Source organism: Callospermophilus lateralis, chromosome 11, assembly GCF_048772815.1.
Source record: "Callospermophilus lateralis isolate mCalLat2 chromosome 11, mCalLat2.hap1, whole genome shotgun sequence".
Lineage (NCBI taxonomy): Eukaryota > Metazoa > Chordata > Mammalia > Rodentia > Sciuridae > Callospermophilus > Callospermophilus lateralis.
Window position 1 is genome coordinate 352,906 of NC_135315.1, and position 20,285 is coordinate 373,190.

The following is a 20,285-nucleotide window of genomic DNA, read 5'->3' on the forward strand; positions in this document are numbered from 1 at the left end:
GGAGACAAGTGCGGGAAACATCCCCAGCGTGGCCACACTAAAGGCGCCACACAGGTGCTAGGAGGTGGCCCCACACCCTCAGCCACCACTGCCAGAACACGACACAGTGCTCACAGTGAAGCCAGTCCAGACCCTGCCCCCAGACCCTGCTCCCAGACAAGTGGACACCTGCAGCAGCCCCAAACCAGGTGTCCCTTGGCAGTAAGTACACACAGACCACAGGTGTCCTCCCAAGGGAGCAGAGCACCTGCCAGCACCACCATGTGGACCGCACTGAGGGACTGGGCAGAGGCGAGCTGCCACTTGTGCAGAGCTCTGCGGCTGCCCCCTGCGAGATGAAACAGGGCAGGGCTGCCTGCTGGGGGCAGGGGACAGGGCCTTAACGCCTGGCCTGCAGTGACAGATTCTCCCCCACCAGAACATATCACAGAGGGGCAGGAAGGACAGCAGAACGACAGACACCATGACCCTACGTGGGCATACGACGACACGACTGGTGGATTCGACGTCACGTACAACTGGAAGGAGGAGAAGTTACATTCCATCTGTGTACGACGTGTCAACGTGCATTCTGCCAAGCACAGACGATTAGAACAGATTTTGAATACTAAAAAATGTACTGTTTAAACATACAAATAAACACACTGCTTCTCTGGAAAATACGATACATATTGAAATTGTGGATTTTCACTTTCTCCTTCCATTAAAGATTACTTTTTAAAAAAAATATTTATTTACTTTTTAGGTGTAGATGGACACAATACAATCCCTTTACTTTTATGTGGTGCTAAGGATCGAACCCGGGTCCCGCCCATGCCAGGCGAGCGCTCTACCACTGAGCCACAGTCCCAGCCCCTCAAGATTACTTCTTGTCCAAAAAAAACCCCCACACATCACAGTGCACAAACTGAGCATGCACACCTGAGATGTGCCACCAGCGCTAACAGGAGAGGACAAATGTCCCTCTGTGCGCAGGTCAGAGTGCGCAGGTCAGAGTGCACTCCTCAGGTGTGCCACCAGCGCTAACAGGAGAGGACAAATGTCCCTCTGTGCGCAGGTCAGAGTGCGCAGGTCAGAGTGCACTCCTCAGGTGTGCCACCAGTGCTGATGGAGGAGGACGAGCACACTGCAATGCATTCGCAGGAACCTCATCTGCCCCTCCTAGGGTCTTCGGTCAGCTCCAGTTCTGTCCCAGGTAGTAGAAGACCTGAGAACGTAGCCACAAGGTCCTGCACCACTGCGGCCAGAGCTGAGTGCCCACCTTCCCCAGCGTCCACAGGCACCATCTCTCCCACTCCCGTCTCTCACCTCTTGCCCTGCACCTCCCCGCCCTGCTCCCTGCCCCAGTGGGCCCCTCTAGGCCCAGCCCCAGAACGCAGCTCTGACCTCCCCGTGGGGTGCAGGCCCCATGCTCTGCTTCCTGGTGGTCACCCTGCGTGAGCTGAGTGCCCACCGGCCGCCCTCGCCCCAGTTCAGGCTGACAGCGGGACCTGGCTGGGGAGGGCATCCTGGTCAGGCGCCCGGGTGCCTGGGTATGGGTGGAGCCTGGTCCTGGGTGTGTCCCCTCAGAGGCTCTGGTCCAGCAACCAGGTCCAGGTAGCACCAGGTGAAAAGTGCTCGGGGAGGCTCGCGGGACCCAGGTCGTCTTCCCAGAATGCACGTGGCAAAGCACCCGTCACTTCCAGGTTGATGTGCAAACCCGAGTGACAAGTAGCATGTGCCCAGGCTGGATTTAAGTGCCTGTTCCGCGACCAAGGAAAATCAGGGGACAGTGGGCAGCCACTCCATGTCCAAGAGGTGACCAGAAGGGAAACAGGACATGCTAGCACTGGAGAGATGGAGAGTGCTCGGCCCAGAGGCCCCTGCAAAGGCTGAGGCCAGCAGTCACCGCTGCAGATCTACAGGGCTGCAAATCAACACTCTGTGCGTGGGACAGCAGGGCTGTCAGGGTCCACCTCTCTCACGTGTCTCCTAACTTCAGGAAACAAACTGCTTCACAAAATCACACTGTTCTTCACATCAGTAACGGCCTGGCTGACCAACAGGAGGGGACAAGGCCTCCGGGCTCAGGTGGGAGTGACAGGTCAGATGCACGGACGCAGACAGCCCGGCTAACCAACGCGGATCACACAGGTTCTGTGCACCGCACGTTCCTTGACCAGGACTCTCCAGGGCCACCTTCTCACTCATCTGACCAACAATCTGGAGAGATTATTGAGACAGAAACAGCCAGCTGCAGGACACAGGGGCTACCAGCACAGGGGCCAGGGGGCCCAGAGGCCCAGGGTCAGCGGGCACCTGCAACCTCAGTTGCTCTAGAGCCACCCTGACTCCCCCACCCCATCCCAGACCCTCCCAGGACAGGAATGGGCAGCAGAGCCCCCGACTTCCCGTCCACACCACAGAAAGCTGCACTTCTGGGATGGGCCTTCAGGACTCACCTTATGACCAGGAAGCAATTGGCTCTGTTCCCAACTGCAAAGTAGTCGGCCGTGGTCACAATATCGATCCCATGAGGAAAAGTGCCCTGTGGAGAGTGAGAGCGGGAAGAACAGTTCTCAGGTCACCTCTGACGCTGCTCTCTGGGAAACAATGGCCTCCAGGTGGGACCTCATCCACACTGCCCACCTGCCCACTGCAGCCACCTGACCACCACCCAGGCTGGCCTCCAAGCAGCGCCGACATTCAACTCTGACTCCTGCCGAAAGCCTTTCCCTTAGAAAGACGCCAAGTCTGCACAGTGCTGGTGTGACTGACCCACCCCTGCCAGCGCGGGTGGCACCCGTGGCAAGGCAGGTGCTCCCGGCCCTGCACCCAGACCAGAGCCCAACCTCACATGGCCTCCGATGGTGGGACGGTGACCAGGGAGCCACCACCTGGACCACCCCAGCAGCAAGGAAGGCAGCATGAGCCCTGAGGCCAGATGTGGAGGTGGCACCTCCCCCGGCCCTGCGCCCTCGCACGGCCCCGCAGTCTGCAGGCGACCTCTGATGCAGGCGACCTCTCTGAGGAACATCCCAATGTCTGGAAACGACACAAATGAGGAAGCCTCGGCCGAAGGCAGACAGCCGGGCACTGCTGACCACAGAGAGCAGCAGGGAGGCCTCCGAGCACGTGCCGGCCAGGCGGCACCACAAGGCTCCCTTCTCATGCCCAGCAGGTGCTGGGCCAACAGGGGTCTTGACCCGCCACAGAGGAGCACCAGGCAAGCAGAGCCTAAGACAGCAGGCGTCCAGTATCCACACCCCAGCCACCTGCTTCACACTTCAGGGAGACAGAGGGACACTGAGCACCACCTGCGTCCAAGCACCACAGGACACATGCCACAGGGACGCACCTGCAGCCAGCGCCAGGCACTGGACACTGAGGAACGCGATCTGGGCTATTTATCACCAGGGACCCACACCTACAGCACTGCCCTGCTTCTCGGGCTCCAGGGAGGCCACAGGGCAAGGACACCAGACATCGCCCATCCGCAGTCCCAGGGACAGCTGCTCCTCCACACGGCCACCGTCAAGACCCTGCACTACCTTCCACACCATCGCTACTGCCCGGCACCTGGTCATCAAAACCCACGTCTCTGAGAACTGGGCCAACAGGCCTGAACAACAGCCCAGCCAGCCTCCCTGTGGGGAGCAGGCAGACCGGCGACCTGAGCTGGGCCAGCAGCTGGGGCTGGTGCCGTCACCAGGGCCTCCTGGCCCAGGCCGCTGGTCTGGCCACAGCACATGCTCCACAGGCCAACACCACTGAGAGGGAGAGAAGGCCACTGCCCAGGGGAGGCCACAGCTCACTCTGCACAAGACAGCAGGGCAACTGGCAGCGCCCAGGGCAGTGTCCACAATGGTCCAGGGCCAGGTCCTACCAAGAGCATACCATGTGATGGGGACAAGGCAGGCGAGGGGCAGAGTCCCTGTCCTACCAGGCAGGGCCCCTCTCCGGGCTTCCTCGCCTGCGCGGGGCAGCAGGGGCTGCGTGTGGTGAACCGTAGCACGGGGCCTGACTAGGAGCACGTACCACGGCGCAGAGCCTGCTCAGCACAACCTGCCCAGGACCCCAGGGCAGAGGGGACCCCAGGGCAGAGGGGACCCCAGGGCAGAGGGGCAAAGCTCTCCTCCCTCAGGGGTCCACCCCAGGGAGAAGTCCAAATGCCACGGAGCCTGCTTCTCTCGTCCACTCAGCACCCTCCCCTTCCCCAACCTCACTCCATGCCAGGGACTAAGCTGGCTGCTCCAGCTCTAAGTGTCCCCACGCTAGCCGCCTTGCCACTGAGCAAGGTCTCAGCCACACCCAAACGTCCCCTCAACATGAGGGACGCAGCCTCCGAGATGCATGGCTTTGCCATCTCCCGTGACTGTCAGCATCCGGTCTGGACTCGCTGTACGCCTGGCCCAGGAGTTTCCCCACAGCTCCAGGAGCATCCTAAACCTCCACGTCCACCCCATGCTGCCCATCACACCTCTGACCCTGCCGTCCAGCTGCAGCCCCACTCCCAGCCCAAGGCCTGCAGAGTACGGCAGGCAACACCGCCCCAGGGCGACAAGCACCTCCCTGCATGGCTCAGGACACCCGTGCAGAACCCTCGAGCCTCTGCATCCAGGGGCCAGCTCGCAGCCAGGGCACTGGAGCAGGTGCTGGGCATAGGCCCCTCCCTTCTGCCTCAGCCTGCAGAACCAGAGAAGGCCGGACAGCACAGGTGAGGGCAGAATGACCAGCTGCAAGACACAGCTCCCGGGGGGAGCTCCCATGCGGGGCTCTGGCAGGGGACCCTATTATTTGGCCCCAGCCCATAGCACCGCAAACTCAGCGGCCCTGTGGTCACTCAGGTCTGGGCCCCACTGGGCTAGGGCGCCACCTCTAGGGAGAGACATCCACACCACTGAGGGTCACGGGAGGGCCAAGAGGCAGAGCAGCAACGCCTTCAAGTGCTGACCAGGCAGGAGGCCCAGAGGAGGTCAGAAGGAAGAGCCGCTCCTCGCTGCTGCCAGCTAAGGCAGTGCTACTGACTGACCAGGGAGGGACGGAGACCTCGGCAGGCCACCTCTCTCAGCAATGCCAGCTTAACTAAGGCTCCGCCATCCAGGGCCACGTATCACCACAGGCTGGTGCCAGTGCCCACCTCTGGGGCCGCCCTGGCCTCCTGCTTCTTCCTGAGATGCAGACGCCTGCCAAGGGACACCTCCCCTTTGGGTCTCCTCAAGGTCATCTGCCGATCTCCGCACCCAGCACTCGTGCATCTCAACAGAGACCACCCCCCGCTCCCCACACAGCGTGCCCATGCCCGTGCAGGGCCTGCTCCGCACCTGCCCTGTCCCCCACCTGCAGCATCGCCAACACCTGAAGCACCTGCTGTGGTGAGCCCAGAGCCAGATGCACCTGTCCACCCAGATTTCCTCAGGTGATCTCTCGCAGGGACCCTGTTCCCATTCAGGTTCGTCCCTGCGGCTGCCACTCGGCCCCGGCCCCGGCCCCGCTCTGGCCTCCGTCCCGTTCTCCTGACACGCCTGACCACATGCCCAGAGCCTCTGCATCTCTCCCACTTTCCTGGTGAGGCTGACCTGGGGCAGAGGTCAGGATCAGAGGACAGAGGGCACAGTGCATGTGTCCCCAGGGCAGATGCAACACCACGAGCACCCAGGGGGCAGTGGGTGCAGGACCCAGGCAGTGAGGCCAGCTGACGCCGTGTGCTCCAAGTGCACCCCCACCACCGCTGCAGCTGCCCCTGGGCCACGAGACAGGAGCAGGTCTGGGTCAGGCTTTCACCCCTCAGCCCTCGGGTGGGTCTTCTTCCACATCCAACAACAGGGTGCATAGCATCCGAGGTCCCCACCTCCGAGCCCACAAGGCGTTTCGGGGACGAAGACACTGACGCAGTCTTACCTGTCGACCCACATTCTCCTGGAAGGCAGCCTGTGGGGCAGAAAGAAGAGACAGCGGTGAGAGAGGCCCAGCCCCGCACAGCCACACCCGCTGGACCAGCCCCGCGACTGCTGAGCCAAGTCCCAGCCTGGACAACAGATCCCAGGTGGCTTGTCACCGTTTCTGTCCTGGAGTGCTTCAAAACCACAACTCAGGGATCCAGTGCATAAAATCAGACGCGTCCTAAGAGCGGCCTTCCCAGCAAACGGCTTCAGTTCGGAGCCCAGGTTTACGACCCAGACTTCAACACAGAAGGAGCCAGCAGGCCCAAAACACTTTCTTTTTTAAAAATTTTCTATTTTTTTACTTGTAGACGGATAGCATACCGTCATTTATTTATTTACTTTATGTGTTTCTGAGGATCGAACCCAGTGCAAGGCAAGCACTCTGCCACTGAGCTGTGGGCCCAGCCCCCAAAACACCTTCTTGGGACTCTCAAGGCCACAGCCCATCAGTCACCAGCATTTGGGGCTGCCTCTTAGAGGGCACCTGCCCCAACACCACCTGTGGCCACCCTGGCTGGGCACCTGAGTCCTGCAGGCCACACAGTGGGTCTGAGGAGGTCCAGATGAACCTGAAGTCCAGTGCCTCCAGGTGGGTCCCTGGGAGGTTCCTTTCATCCTGCCCTCCCAGGCACGGCCCAGTGACAAGGACACCTCAGCTCTTCTTTGTCACCAGTGGGGCCTGAGACTCTTGCCAAAGCATCTGGGGCAGAGTCCTCTCCAATCAGCTGGAGACTGGCCGAGACGTGGGCCCCACGGGAGCTGGGGCAGCGCTGCCCCACGGCCTTCAGCAACAGGTGCAGCCAGAGGGCGACGCAGGAGGGCCGAAGAAACGCCCTGCCTGGGCGGCGCCCCCAGAGTGCCATCACAGGGCACCCCAGGGGCGCAGCCCCAGCCCCAGCAGGGCGAGTGATGGGACACGTGGGCAGCTCAGAGCAGCCTGGGGCAGTGACACCGGGAGCCTTGGGGCAGTGTTCAAACACCTTCCAAACTGGAGGCCACAGCACTCTGGTGCCCGCTCTGCAAGGGTTTCACTAAGTGCAAAAGAAAAGGACAAAAACCACCAAGAGGCAGAGCAAACAGACACAGCTCCACTTCCACATAATGTGAGGTTTCAAACATTGAGCATCCTGGTGACACCGTTCAAAGGAGGCTCCGTGGAAAAGCACAGGCCCCAGGAAGTAAGCCAGTCTTGAAGAGGAGCCCGGGGTCTCAGCCCCCTAGCGAGCTGACCACAGCACAGCAATCAGGACAGCGTGCGGTGAGAGGCGGCACCCGTGGCTGACGGCACGTGACAGGACAACGGCTCAGAACCCCGGCCAGAAGCAGAAGCAGAGAAAATAGTGATGAGCAGTCGGGGGGCGGGCCCCAGAGGGCTCCAAGATGAGATGAGAAGACGGAGCACTGTCACAGCCACAGCCACCACCCCTCAGGCAGCAGCCCGGCACCCACACAGGGCCCTGGGCTCCAAGTGTGGAGCTGAGCGTTGGGGAGCCACGGGTGGCCCAGCTGGGGGTGCCACTGCCATCCACTCTCCTTTCATGGCCACAGCCCCATCCTGAGAAGAGGCCACTGCCCACGCGTGGCCGAGCGGGGAGAGACTGATCACAGTGCTGCCTTACACGCTGCTTGAGCAGCTCTGCTGTGGATTTTGGTGACAGTGTCAGTTCCAGAGCTAAGTAGTGCCCTACCACTGCCCTGTGCCCATTTCCTGGCTCCCCACTCCCCCACCTTCCTGACCTTCCATCTCTCTACCTCTGCTTTCCCCATCTTCCTGGGCTTCTCTGACTTCCCCAGCTGCCCCCTCCCCTCTCCTCCCCCTCCCCTCCCCCTCCCCCCCTGGCATCCACAGGGCACTGACACAGCTCAGCAGGCTCTCTACACAGGTGTCCAGAGGACGTGCCCCCTTGGCAGCCCCGGGAGCCTCTGGAGAGCCTGGGGCTCGCTGCGACCCAGCCCACGTGCAGAGGAGTGGGGCGGGGGGCAGCACGAGTCGGGAGGGGGCCAAGCATCCGAGTTCAGAAGGCTCCCCTCGGGCTGCCAGGCCTGAGTAGTGAGGCCGCTCCAGCTGCTCCTCCTGGGCCAGGAGGCCCCCAGTGAGGGCCCTGCGGCCCCCGCAGCCAAGTTCACAGGACCTGGCCGTCCCAGCCCAGTCAGCGTTGGCCTAGTGACACCCACCGGTGGGCTCAGGGCCGCCCAGGAAGCCAGTGAAGAGGCACCCTGCTCCCTGCAGCCCCCCTCCCTCCCAGCAGGAGCAGCTGGGCCGGGGTGTCAGACAGGAGGCCTGTGCAGCCTGCTGGCCGTCAGAGAGAACTGTCAAAACAGGGACTCACCGAGGCTGCCCTCCTGCAGTTCACATCCCGATCGAACACAGCGGAGATGACCAGTGCGCTGGGGAGAAGAGGCGACAGATGAGAGCAATCGGGAGGCTGCACGGCCCCCCACTCCACGGCCCCCCCACCCCACGGCCCCCACTGGGTCTTCACACCGAACCTCCGCGGGGGCAGTGCCGCGGGACTGGCACCCGGCCACCTGGCCTTCCTCTACTGGTCCCTTGTCCCCTCACAACCCATCTGTGGTCTCAGGGGCCAAGTGAACATGACCCAGCCCCATCCTCCATGTTGCCTGGTGGTGCGTGGGCCCCTCCCAGGCCTTGTGACAGCTGTGCGGCTACCCTCTGGCTTCCACATCGGGGACCTCCCTCAGGTGTCTGGGGCAGGGACTGTCAGCACCCATGGCCAGGTCAGGGCCTGAAATGGACCCGGCTGTTCTGACCTAAGCCGCACCTTGCTACAAGGAGCCACAGGCCAGAAGCGGGCAACCAGGCAGGGACTCGGGACACAGGGCCACCCAGAGCCCCCCCTGGGGCTACAGCAGGACAGAATCAGGAGGGAGACGCCTGCTGCAGAGGGGCAGACCCCAGCCAGGAGGGACTGTGCCAGGACAACAGAACGGCCCCGTGGTGCCCAGGTCCGACAGAGGCGCGAGGACGAGGACGGCTTTCCCACAGAAGGCCTGCACCCCGTGAGCGTCAGAGAAGAGGCTGCCAGGGTAGGACCCCGAGGACCCCAGCGCTGCGCCAGGACCTGCCACCTCCTCCCACTGCCAGGATGTTCTGTGCCACCAGGCGAAGCAGCGGAGAGCCAGGGCCCAGGGTGGGCTCCGCCTGGCATCTCACGGCCCTGGCCTGAGCCCAGCAGCACAGCAGGGTCACAGCCCCGTCCCTGGAGAAGGCTCACCTCAGGCAGGCTGCCGCAGGGATGCAGCCGACGGGCATGCCCAGGGCAGGAGAGCAGGCAGGGGCGTCCCGGGGGCCCCCACCGGCACCACTGGTGAAGGAAGGACCACCCCCTGCAGCAGACACCGCAGACCCCTGGTGGCAGGTGCCTGAGGCCCTCGGCCCGAGGTGCCGGCAGCCCGCCCCAGCCACCCCACACACGTGTCATGGGGACAGAAAGCAGGCAGCAGGGGAGGGCAGCACGGCCAGGAAGCGGGGGCCTGCATGGGGTGGTGGAATGTTCTGGAACTGGGCAGTGGCCGATGGTGGCACAGCTCTGCACCCTGAAAGCCACTCGGCAGGACTTCTAACAGGAGTTTCATGGCACATGTCCCGCACGGACGAAAGTGACCCCAGGTCTCAGAGCTAAGGGGCAGAGGAGCCAGAGGCGCTCGTGCACATCACCCACGTGGCCGCTGCTGCTCAGGGGCGCTCAGAGCGGGCCTTGGGGAAGGGCCTGTGCCCCTTGCACTCCTAGGTCCCCAGGACCCGGGAATCAAGGCCTGAAGAGCGGCTGTGGCTCTGCGGGCCAGCCTCGGTGCTCAGGAGGAGAACTCCATCTACAGTGATCAGCAGCCGCACATCGGGAGGCGGCTTCCACGGCAACAGGCCTTCTGGCCGTGGGAGCGGCCACTCACTAAATGGAGCTCTCGCTAAACGGAGGGCTGCACCAGCGTGATCCTCCAAAGCCTCAAGGCCACACGTCAGCTGCCGTGAGCACCACGTGCTTGGGATTTCACTCCAAGCACATTCTCAGGAGCAGGGAGCTTTACCACCTTACTTCCCAACCGGAGCTCTGCGTTTTAAGATCCATAAAATCATGTTTTCTAGGGGAAAAAAATTCACCAAGAACTTCTGTTCTTCACTAGCAACTGCCACCGAGAAACAGGCTCCGGCCTCACCCTTAGGGTCACACTCCTCCCGGCATTCTTGGGCCTCCCTGTCCGACCACTGTACGGAGCGACTCTGTGAACCGTGGAACCTAGGGACCAGTGAGGAGAGGAGGGCAGAAGAGAGGAGCCTCCAACCGCCGGTCACCCCAGCAGGCCTGCCCAGTCCTTTTCCAGGCCAACGGGCATCGGTCATCCTCAGGGGGTGGCCTCAGCTCCTCGGCGGCGCCTCCCTGTGCTTCAAGGCACATGTGCAATGTGCCCCTGGGGAAGCCTGCACCTGGGAGACTGGCCCACTGTCCTCTGCGGCCACTTGTGCTGGGCTGGAGGCCCTCCCCAGGCCTGCCACCGCAGGGCAGGCTGTGCCAGGCAGGAGGACCCGCTGCTCGCCTCAGCCCCTCGTTTCAGCACGGCCAGCGAGGACTCCCACGGGAAAGGGGGACATGCCCTTCCCCTAGGTAACGAGGGTCCCGCACTCAGGAGCGAAGAGTTCCCACCGCCAGACTGATAGCGCAGGGCCTGCTCACACTTCTTCCTCACTTGTCTGCCTTCCCCCCGGCCACGACAGAACCCCCGCGCTCCCTGGTGATACAGCCAGAGAGGGGTGCAGCCGCACGTGGGCGGGCCTCTGGTCAGCGCTGCCAGCCTTTGCCCGGATGGCAGGGCTCTGCCCTCTGGGAGTCGGGCCACTGGCAGGATGAGTGAGAACAAGACGTAGCTTTGAGCGACGCTTGCCATTTCCTGATTTTCCAGGACAATCTTGCCCTCAAGGAAGAGATCCTGCTGAGCCAATCACCAGCCCCTCACAGCCCACGCTGCCCAGCCGGTTTGCCGCGGTGGAGGCAAGAGTCAGGAGCTGCCCCTGGCACGGGCGCAGTCCTGCGCCTGGGCGGGAGCTAACGTCAACAGGAGGCTTGCAAAAGAGTTTCAGGTGAGGAAATCGCTGGGCGGTGACAATCAGAGCAGCCTGGCAAGTGTGGCATCCGCTTTCTTTCCTTCTGCAAGCTGCCTCTGGTCACTGGTCAGGAGGGACTTCTAGACAGTGCACAGCAATCCTCGGGATCCCCACTGTGCCTCTCGGGCTCCGCTTTGCCTGGCCAAGAGGAAGCCCCATCCATCCCACACAGCACCCGTCGTCTCTAGCTGACCCTGCTCAGGTGAGGAAAGGATCCCAAGGCAGTCGGCGCGGCCTGAAAACACGAACCCGCCCACCTTCCCAAAACAGGCAACGTGAGCTCACACAGGAAGGCAAGAAGCGGCTAACCCAAGTCTGCGCAGCAGTCGGGGAGAATGAGTCACGGCTCTGCCGACTCCCTGGAGGACACGCATGGGCAGGGCCCCTCGCACTCAGGCCTGGCCCCAACAGGACATCTGTCCCTCAGAGGACCGGGTGCTCATCCCACTCTCAATTTCTGCAGGACCCACCAAAGGGTGTGAAAGTAGAGACACAGAGATTCTATCATGTGCCAGAATTAATGGGTTTAAAAGCTGGTAATTAAAACGTGGTCACTAGTGAGGAACGGAGCGAGGAGGCCTGGAGGGGCGCACCCCGACCGATACTCGGGCAGGCACAGGCTCCTGGGCAGGGCGGCGGGTGGCAGGCTGCAGCTCACCTGGCACACCCTGACTCACAGCCTCCCCCGCCGGATGCCTGAGTCTAGATAGGCCAGGGCGGGCAAGGCAGCTCCCTCAAACCTGCTGAACCAGCCTGAAACCTGCAGGGCGCAGCTCCCAAGAGCGCCACTGACCCGGCCAGGGCAGGTGCAGGCAAGGGGGTCAGGGCCCTTCCCAGCAGGACCTCCAGGGGCAGCCAGCACTGGCACTGAGGCCATGGGGCGGTGGCCAGGACTGCGGCTCCCTATGTGACAGGCAGGCACCAGCTCATCAGCACTCCTTCAGCTTGGCCTGGAAGTCGGCAAACCAGCCTCCACTACAGAGAACAGGAGGACCAGGGGAGCTACAGACCAGGCTGGACACGCTGCACACCAGCCACTCCCGTCTGGAGATCCAAGTCTTCCCCAGCCTTGTGCCTGGCTGTCTAGTGTTGGCCCAGCAGAGAAATCAGCCCTGGAAGCCACTTCCAGGCCCCAGTAGCAGCCACACTCCAGGCCACACCTTCCTGAGAGCCCCACACGTCCCCCAGGACACCCCAGCACAGGCTCAATCCGCCACACTCTGTGCAGACCACGCACTACAGTCACCACAGAGCCCAGATCTCAGAGAGCCTGCACAGGGCCGGCCCAGAGGTCAAACCTGCCCCTCCCTCTGCAGAGTGGAAACGCCTCACCCCGCTCAGCTCCACTGAGGCATCCGGGGCCTGAGAACACAGCCAGGCCAGAGGCCTCAGAGCCCAGTGACCTGAGCTCAGACCACAGCACACAAAGGCTGGGAGACACTGCCCAGCCATCTCCCCACACCCACACCCAGGACACCTACCACCATCCAGAGACCACCCCCCCAACCCCAGGGCATGTGCCACCACCAGAAATACCCACACCCCTACCAGGGACACCCACCACCACCTGGCACACCCACATCCCCACCCAGGACACCCACCACCGTCCAGACACCTACACCCACACCCACACCTGGAATACCCACCACCACCTGGGACACCTACACTCCCACCAGGATGCCTACCTGGGCACCTACCCAGGACACCCACACCCCTGTCCGGGACCCACCACCACCTACCCAGGACACCTGCCATACCCAGGACCCACCCCCACCCAGGACACCTGTAGGGGTGCTGGCCCTCCTGGCCACCACACCAGCCCCTCCCTGTCAGTGCACATATCAGCCCAGGAAATGAGGGCCAGACGGAGCCTGGGCTCAGAGGAGCCCACGCTCTGGAGTGCTCCCGCCGTCCTGCAGCTCCAGGCACCGGGGGTGTGGGCCACAGGCTGCTGGGCCTCCCTGCCCGGTGCCACCACACGCCTCAGCAGCACACCCAGGCCCGGCAGCCACCTGGGCCTGCTGAACTCCAGTACCTGGAGCAGCTGCGGCTCTCTGGTCTTCTAAAACCACCTCCCTGCTCACCGACGGGCACCGTCCACACAGCACCGTCCGTGTGGCATCCCGGGGCCCACCACACCCACGCATCAGGCTTTACCTTGCGATGGAGGTCACGAAGGGCCTCAGCTCCTGTGGCTCGTAGGCTCGCGCGAAGGCCCAGCACACGTAGCAGGCAGCGTCCCTGACATTGGCACCCACGCTGCAGGCGCCCCGCTTCTCCTCGTAGGTCAGCGCCTTCAGGATCACGGCGACAACTGGGCAGGAGACAGACAGTCAGCACAGCTACGTGGGAAGAGGACAGTGCACGGCCTGCCGCAGTTACGGCCTGGACAGGACGGGGCTGCAGGGGAGCACAGACCCACAGCCCGTGCTGGAAAGGCCCAGGCCTCCGGAGACAGCCCCTCCCCGGCCCTCAAGAGCATGGGGTCGGGAGGTGGCAGGCAGTCTCGCCCGGCCAAGGGGCCCGCCGTCACACACGCAGCTGCACAAGTACCCCGGGAGGATCCAGGGCACTGGGGGCACTGCATGCCGCGTCTAGAACTTTACCCACCTGCCTCTTCCGTACGAGGCTCACGTATTTCAGCACTTGGAAAGGGTATGTTAGAGACACGCACGTTAATTAAAATACGTTTATTTAAATGTTTAACACACTTACTTTATAATTAAACCAGGTGTCAATTTTTAGAAACCTTCTGAAAGTAACATTAGGGAAATGCAACAACAACAAAAAAGAACCTCAAAAAACTTTGGTAATTCAAAGAATATCAACTTTTTTTCAAAGTCATGTCAAATGAGATTTTCTGAAAGTCCATGCTAAAAGTCCCACTGACCCAAAATGGACAACTACGCTGCCACAAAGAGTGACAAACAGCACGCTCGTTGTTTGGGAAACTAAAAAACCAGAAGCACGTGACCACCATGCCAGAGGAGGAGGAGCCAGTCACAGCCCTGCGTGACAGGTGCGCAGGGCCACCGAGCCGGCCACACCCTCGACGGGACACCCAGCAAGTGCACGCACTCTGGCAGGATGCGGCCCAGCAGCCTCCACAGCCGCATCTCCGTGACATGGCAGGAGGGAAGCCAGCAGCTTCCAGACCACCTGGCACCCACAGGCAGCCCTCTCTGGGGCAGATGGCCCTGGTCCCCACATGTGAGCTGGCCTGAGGTCCAGGGCAAGGCAGGGCAGGAGGCCACGACAGGGGCACGGGCACACCGCTCGAGCCACGGTCACGCAGCCAGCCGCAGGGGGACCATCAGAGGCCCCTCTGCCTTTCTGCTCCTAAGAATTTTTTTATTCTCCTTAAATCACAATACAAGATGAACTTGATTTCATATTTCTTGAGCATATTTTTATACCAATAAAATAGTGAAATTTATAAACTAACCTAAAACTACATAAAATCAGTTTATTTCAAAATAAATTCACTTTGGTTGTATCTGCTTCCACCAGGCATGAGAGCCCCAGAGCAAGCCTGCCACAGGACAGGCAGTGGGCAGGGCCTACAGGCTGCAGGAGGCCTCACCACGACGCCAAGGTCACCCCTCCAGACACCCACAGGGGGCGGTCACGGCCCCCCACCTGAGATGGAGCCCCCCAGGGGCTGCTCTTGCCAGTGGCCACACCACACTCTCAAGCCTAGTGCAGGGCTGGGCAGTCACCCAGGCCAGCCACTCTGGGCTTCTCCACACCCCTCCCAGAGCCTGCCCACCAACAGCAGCCACTCCGCTCCGCTCGTCCTGCTCTGCCAGACCCGACCGCTCTAGAAGGGGCCGTGGGCCACACAGGCTGCCCTCCCATCTCCCTCTTGAGGGCACTCGGCCCCCCAGCTGCCCACCAGCCTTGCAGCCCACCATCAGCCACAGCCCCCAGGCCCCATGGAGCTCCACCCTCGGAGGCAGCACCAGGCAGACGCACCGAGCAGCCAGCGGGATGAGCTCTGGTCCTGAGGGCTGCCGTGGCCACCAAGGGCCATACCCGCCTCCCAGGAAGCACAGCCCAGCGGGCGACACTGCTGCCGTGGCTGGGGAGGCGCACCACTCCAACCCGACGGGAGCAGGCCCGGTCCCCCTGGAGGACCCAGCCTCTGCCATGCTGACCCACTTCTGTGCTGCAGGGCAGGCGTCAAGGGGACAAGGACTGTGGAGCCTGACGAGCGAGGCACGCGGAGGGCCACCTCGTGGGGTGCAGACCAGGGCAGGGCTCAGGCCTCAGTCGGCCTCGAGTGTCAGCTCGGGCTCCGCAGGATGAAGCTGGGCCCCCAGCAGGCGGAGGGGCGGATGCGCACTCACACCCCCACACCTGGGAGCACCACCCGCCCCGGCAGGCGCGGCCCCCTTCCTGGGCTCTCCAGCCCGGCGCTGTCCCCAGGTGCAGGGAGTGGTGCCCTCATCTCTGGCTGGTGAGGGCACTGAGGAGGGTCCACCTCCGCCAGCCACATCAGGTGACAGCCGCTTCTGCGCCCAGTGTGTCCACTGTCAGCCCTGCCCACCAGTGCTCCCTAGCAGAACCCAGCTGGTCTCCTGGACCCCAGTCCAAGGAGTCTGCACAGACCCGTGCTGCGGTCCTGCTGAGAAACCCAGGGCCTCAGCAACACCACAGCCAGCTCCAGGGTCCGATCAGCAGTGCCCTGAGCCTGCCAGCCTCCACCCAGTGCGGCCGTGGAGGCGGGTGAAGGCGGAAGCTCTGCCCATGGCTGGTGGGAAGCTAAAGAGTGACAGCAGTGACTGACCCTCAGCGGGAAGAAGGGACCCCACTGGGGCTCTGGTGCACCTCAAGGTGGCAGCCGCAGCCCAGCGAAGCAGGGGTCAGGCCTGCGTCCCCACTCCTCCATGGGCCCTGCCACCACCTGACCTGGCTGTGTCCAGACTGGGCCATGCAGGAGAGGTGGACATGGCGCTGGCAAGGTGGGCTCACAGCTGGCCCAGAAACCTCGGCCCCAAGGTTTTATATGAAGTCCTCGTCACAGAAGTTCAAAAGCACACAACTCCTTCCAGATCCAACAGGTTTAAAATAAGGAAACCATTCGAAAGCTTTGAACAGACCTTCCTCCTGGCTCCAGTTACACACTGCGAATGCCTGTCAACTGTGCCACGCACCCCAGGGGCTTCCTTTTGGCAAGGGAGCCCAGCCATGTAACTTAAGCACCCTTCCCTCCCGACAGCATGTCATGTGTTCAATGCCAACTGCCCAGGGAAAAGCAGCCTCCAGGGGAGGGAAGCTTAACCCTCAGATCCCCACATGCCTGCACCAGGGTCTGCAGAGCCTGCAGCTCGCGAGAGCACAAGGCCTCCTCCTCAGAGGCGGAGACAGCCTGTCCTCAAGACCACACCACAGTGACGTCTTCCGAGCCGGTGAGCTGCGCCAGTCCTAAAACAAGTCAAGCCCCAGGGCGAGTGCGCTGTGTGGGCTCCCGCACACAGAGCTCGTGCCAATGCACCTTCAACTGGACAGTGAGGAACGTGCAGAGCCCAGCAGCAGACAGCAGAGGAAAGCATGGTAACATGGACACCCCCACACAGCAAGGGAAGCTGATTGTGGACAGGGCACTGGGCAGGGGTGCTGGCCATGGTCAACCTGGGGGACTTCACCTCCCAGACCCTGACCCACTTCATCCCACAATGGGGCTGCATGTGGGCCACACTCAGGTCCAGGAGCCCATGCACAGCCTGAGCCCGGAGAGCAGCAGCTTCCCAGAGCAGGTGTGGCCACTGCCACAGGACCTGCCTCTTGTACCAACAGCCACCATACCGTCCTCAAGAATGCAGTCCAACTTGCTCAGAAAAAAATGCCCACACTGAGTTTGCTGGGGGCAAGAGGAAATGACGGACAGAACGCCTGCCCACAGGCCGCTGGGCTCCCAGGCCCCACTGCAGAACTGCCCCAGAGGCCCCAGCTGCCAGGGCACGGCACCCGTCACCAGGCAGGAGGTGCAGACTGTGTGCTCTGCCTTCAGAGGCCAGCAACCCCACCTGGCACCCAGGGCACCTGCCAGCACACCTGGACTGCCAAGCGTGCTCCCCATAGGGAGCACCTGGCTCTGCCCTCCCCAGGGGCCTCAGACACTGTGGGCATGGTGCAGTCACCCCCAAAGCCCCAAGCACACTCTTGCTCCATGCCAGGTGCTCAGCCCACTGACCAGGAGTTGAGAGACAAGGCCCCTCCCAGCCACACGGCCCACGGACCCCATGAGTCCCCCACAGGGTCAGGGCTGCCTCTGCCACGGCCAGACACGGCACAGGTAAGCCTCAGCGAAGGCCTGCCCTAGAGAAGCGCAACACCGAGGTGAGGCTAGCCTGAGGACAGGCCTCAGGGACACCTGCAACTTGCAGAGCGAGCCTGGGTGATGACAAGGAGCAGCCTGTGCGTGCCTCCGCCATGTCCCCCAGGGACAGGGCAGCTCCTGCCACACCACACCCCACTCGCCAGCCACAGCGAAGCCAAGCCGGCACCGGCTCCCAGTGGCTCAGCCAACCCCCAGGAAGTGGTGAGGACATGCCAGGGACACACACACAGGCCTGCTGTCCTGCAGCTGGAGACCAGGTGCCACCTGCATAGGACAGCGGAAAACCCGGCAGCCAGGCGCCCTCCAGACCCCCAGCACACTGCCCGCCTCAGCAGTGCGGCTCAGGGGGCCTCTACACTCAGACCCCCCAACCTCAGAGCGGCTGCTCAAGAAGCGAGACGGGGACTTCAGAGAGAACCTTCCAAAATCACATTCAAAAACAGTAAGAGAGACTATTATCTCTGAAAAGGCCGGCGTCTGCAGTCCCAGCGACACGGCAGGCCGAGGGAGGAGGATGGAAGCTCTAGCCAGCCTGGCCCCTTTGCAAGGCTCTGAGAGAGAAGTTAAAAGGGCGGAATGAGGCTCAGAGCATGCACAAGGGCCTGACAGGAGCTCGCGGTCTACCCCCGAGTGGACAGCAGAGCCCACGCACATACACACGTGTGCCTACCTGGAAGCTTCTCCCCCAGCCTGGACAATGCTGGTTCCATGCGACGTCATGGGAGGGGCAGAAGGCCTCCTGCACACGTCTCCACAACCTCCTGTGCAGCTACAAGTGTGCAAGGTGTTCAACAACAACACGACCAACAGAAGCTGAAGTGAGGACAGACCCCCCACGAGAAGACTGACTGCTCACCAAGGATGCAGAAAACTGACCACTTGGGCTCAGATGGGCATGCAGCACGTGTGCCCTGGACTGCTGCCCTGGGCAGCCCTGCAGAGCACAGACGTGCAGGCACAGGCACGTGACTCCCCCAGGCACCCACGCTCAACAAGTGTGGGGATGGCGTCCTGCAGTCACGACGTGTGTGTCCCTCCAGGGTCCACTGCTGACACTAGGCCCAGCCTGCTGATTTGAGCAGGGCCATGGGTCCTGCGGTGCACTGTGCTCTCAGCATGAGCCACGGGGTCAAAGGCACTAATTTGTGGGCTTCTGGCTCCCCGACCCCACCCTTCTACTCTTCACCTGACAGGCTCAGAATCCCCGTGATGACCAAGTCTAAAGGTTCTGAAAAGAGGGTTTGAAAACTTCTGGCAGCAAAACCTGACTGTATGACACCAGGGCTGTTTATACCCCCGACCGAGAGTCCTCCTGCGGACTCAGCATGCGTTCTGAGCAGACAATCAGCGTCCCCACTGTGGCATGGCCCACACCTACCCAGGTGCTCAGAACACTCGCAGCATGACCAGAGGTTTCCTGGAATCTGGGCCTCTCACCCCCAGGCCTCTGGCAAGACCCTTCACACAGTGATGGACTGACCCATGGACAGCAAGGCCCACATCCGCGCCAAGCAGCAGCTGCCTCCACAGAGGACCGGCTCAGGACCACCCACGCTTTTTCCTTAAAGATGGTCAGGGACAAAGGCAGTGAGAGGCACCTGATGACGGGGAGCAGAGCCTCAGGCTCAAAGCCCTGTCCACAGTGCAAAGGTCTGAACAGACGAAGAAGGGCCCAGGAAGGAGGGCAGCTCCCTCCCCAGAGGGAGCAATGCCTCTTACCCACACACCAGCCCTGCCGGCCCTCACCCGGGGACACCACAAGGGCCTTTCAGCCAGGTGTCACCTCGGAGTAAGAGGACACCCCACAGCAGACCTGACAGTAACTGACCCGAGGGGGCCAGGGCATCACAGGGCCCCGCTGGCTGCCACCAGGCCCACCTCAGCAGCAGGCCATGGCCCAGACCAAAGAACCCCCAAGACCCGGCTGCTGCTCCTCCACGCACAGTCACAGACAGACGGACCCTGGTATCCACGGTGGGCGTGCGACAGCCCACGGACTCTGTCCCCCGGCGGCTGGCCAAGGTCAGCAAGGCATCCGGTGGAGCGGATCACGAAGCCCTCAAGGAGGAAAAGGGTCAAGCCCCGCACAACTGCCCGGAGCACAGGGCACAGGCCGCCTGGGGTCAGCTCTGCCCACCCGCGCCCTGCGAATGCCCGCGGAAGGCCGCTGCCACTTCCCTGCGCTCACGGCCAGAGCACCACTGGCCTTGGCCACGTGGCTGCCTCCACTGAGGGACGTGGCCAGCACCCTGGGCTCAGGTTGGTCTGGCTACCTCTCCTCAGCAACCCCAGATGCTCCTCACCAAGTCAACGCCCCCAGGAGACGCAGCCAGCTCCTCCCACCTCTCCGCCATGTCCCGCTGACTCTCAGCTACCCCGAGGCAAGAGCCTGTGGGTTCCTGCCCTCAGCCACCAGCACTCCACCAGAGGGGAAGCTCGGAGGGCCAGGCGTGCCCTGGCAGAGGAGCCCTCCAGGAGCATGGGCACTCCTCAGCTCGCAGGCCGCTGGCCCAGAAACACCCAGCTGATGACAGAGGGCCGAGTGCAGCAGCTTGAGAGGGGCCAAGCGTCCAGGAGGGTTAAAGGCTCCTCCCGGAAGTGGGGGCCAGCTCCGCCCTGACTCACAGAGGTCAAAGAACAGGGCCAGGTACATAAAGGAGCCTGAGGGGCCAGCACACATGCACAGATGGACCAGGAGCACCGAGAAGGCGCTGGACACCACAAGTCACCAGGGGTCATGTGAGTCGAGGCTGCCACAAGGTGCCCTGTGTCCTGCCCCCGCCAGCACCACCGTGGGACGCTGGCAGGCCAGGAGGACCTTGAGCGGCTCTCCGGCAATCCCACACCCCGAGAGAACAGAGGGGCCCACCAGTCTCAGTGAGCCAAAAGCCCAAGGGCG

At 62.5% G+C, this 20,285-nt stretch overlaps 1 protein-coding gene across 1 annotated transcript in view; it reads right to left on the reverse strand.

The window, feature by feature from the left end:
* Window positions 1-20,285, reverse strand: part of Tbcd (tubulin folding cofactor D) — a 107,111-nt gene that overhangs the window by 25,945 nt on the left and 60,881 nt on the right. Inside the window, exons 14-17 of the mRNA XM_076869349.2 lie at window positions 13,201-13,357; window positions 8,255-8,312; window positions 5,881-5,910; window positions 2,442-2,527 (exon numbers count right to left, since the gene is read on the reverse strand). Of these exons, the coding sequence (XP_076725464.2) occupies window positions 2,442-2,527; window positions 5,881-5,910; window positions 8,255-8,312; window positions 13,201-13,357 (331 nt within the window). The remainder of the gene's footprint in view (window positions 1-2,441; window positions 2,528-5,880; window positions 5,911-8,254; window positions 8,313-13,200; window positions 13,358-20,285) is intronic.